Source organism: Nothoprocta perdicaria, unplaced genomic scaffold (assembly GCF_003342845.1).
Source record: "Nothoprocta perdicaria isolate Ctin4 unplaced genomic scaffold, notPer1 scaffold_699, whole genome shotgun sequence".
NCBI lineage: Eukaryota > Metazoa > Chordata > Aves > Tinamiformes > Tinamidae > Nothoprocta > Nothoprocta perdicaria.
The window spans coordinates 15,552-17,516 of NW_020455975.1; the positions used below are offsets into that span (position 1 = coordinate 15,552).

Sequence of the window (1,965 nt, forward strand, 5' to 3'; positions counted from 1 at the left end):
GCCATGGGGACCCTTGGGGACAGGAGGGTCTCAGGTTGGTCTATGGGGACAGGAGGTTCCTCAAGGAGCCATGGGGACCCTTGGGGACAGGAGGGTCTCCAGGTTGGTCCATAGGGACGTTGAGGTCCCCAAGGCCCCCAGCGACAAGAGCCGCTCCCGCAGGTGGCCGTGTTCTTTGGCGGGCTCTCCATCAAGAAGGACGAGGAGCTGCTCAAGAAGAGCTGTCCCCACGTGGTGGTGGGGACGCCCGGGCGCATCCTGGCGCTCGCCCGCAACAAGAGCCTCAACCTCAAGCACATCAAGCACTTCATCCTGGACGAGTGTGACAAGATGCTGGAGCAGCTCGGTAGCTATTGGGGACACCTTGGGGACATTGGGGACACCTTGGGGACATCCAGGGGACATTGGGGACATGTAGAGGATATTGAGGGCATGGGGGGACTTCTCTTCATCCTGGACGAGTGTGACAAGATGCTGGAGCAGCTCGGTACGCGGGGGGACATTGGGGACACCTTGGGGACATCTAGAGAACATTGGGGACATGGGGGACATCAGGGACACCTTGGGGACATTGGGGACACCTTGGGGACATCTAGGGGACATTGGGGACATGGGGGGCTTCACTTCATCCTGGACAAGTGTGGCAAGATGCTGGAGCAGCTCAGTAGCTATTGGGGACACTGGGGACACCTTGGGGACATTGGAGATGTTGGGGACATGTTGGGGACGTTGGGGACATCTAGAGACATTGGGGGACAGGGGGACATGGGGGACATTGGGGACACCTTGGGGACATCTAGAGAACATTGGGGACATGGCGGACATCAGGGACACCTTGGGGACATCAGGGACATCAGGGACATTGGGGGTACCTCGGGGACATTGGGGACATCTAGAGGACATTCAGGACATCTAGAGAACATTGGGAACATGTTGGGGACGTTGGGGACATCTAGAGACATTGGGGGACATTGGGGACACCTTGGGGACATCAGGGACACCTCGGGGGCATTGGAGACATTGGGGACATTTAGGGGACACTGGGGACATCTAGGGGACATGGGGACACCTTGGGGACATTGGGGACACCTTGGGGACATCTAGAGAACATTGGGGACATGGGGGACATCAGGGACACCTCGGGGACATTGGGGACATCTAGGGGACATTCAGGACATCTAGAGGACGTTGGGAACATGTTGGGGACGTTGCGGACATCTAGAGACATTGGGGGACATTGGGGACACCTTGGGGACATCAGGGACATTGGGGACACCTCAGGGACATTGGAGACATTGGGGACATCTAGGGGACACTGGGAACATCTAGGGGACATTGGGGACATGGGGACACCTTGGGGACATGGGGACACCTTGGGGACATTGGGGACATCCAGGGGACATTCAGGATATCTAGAGGACGTTGGGGACGTTGGGAACATGTTGGGGACGTTGGGGACATCTAGAGACATTGGGAGACATTGGGGACACCTTGGGGACATTGGGGACACCTTGGGGACATGGGGACACCTTGGGGACACCTTGGGGACCCTTGAGGACATCTAGAGGACATTGGGGACGTTGGGGGACATGGGGACACCTTGGGGACACCTTGGGGACGTGGGTGACGTGTGCACACGCGTGCCCCACGGACATGGGGACCCTTGGGGACATGGAGGCCCGTGTCACGCGCGAGGACACGCGTGTCACACACGTGTCCCGCGGGACGGGGCCGTGGGGCAACGGGGACACGTGTCCCCGCGTGTAACACGCGTGTCCCCGCGCAGACACGCGGTGCAGCGTGGGGACACGGGGGGACACGCGTGAACACGTGTGTAACACGCGTGTCCCGCAGACATGCGGCGCGACGTGCAGGAGATCTTCCGCATGACGCCGCACGAGAAGCAGGTCATGATGTTCAGCGCCACGCTGAGCCGCGACATCCGCCCCGTGTGCCGCAAGTTCA

At 59.9% G+C, this 1,965-nt stretch overlaps 1 protein-coding gene across 1 annotated transcript in view; it reads left to right on the forward strand.

Moving 5' to 3' along the window:
• Window positions 1–1,965, forward strand: part of DDX39B (DExD-box helicase 39B) — a gene marked incomplete at its 3' end in the record, with an annotated part of 13,030 nt that overhangs the window by 5,438 nt on the left and 5,627 nt on the right. Inside the window, exons 6-7 of the mRNA XM_026050479.1 lie at window positions 163–346; window positions 1,855–1,940. Coding sequence (XP_025906264.1) covers window positions 163–346; window positions 1,855–1,940 — 270 coding nt within the window. The remainder of the gene's footprint in view (window positions 1–162; window positions 347–1,854; window positions 1,941–1,965) is intronic.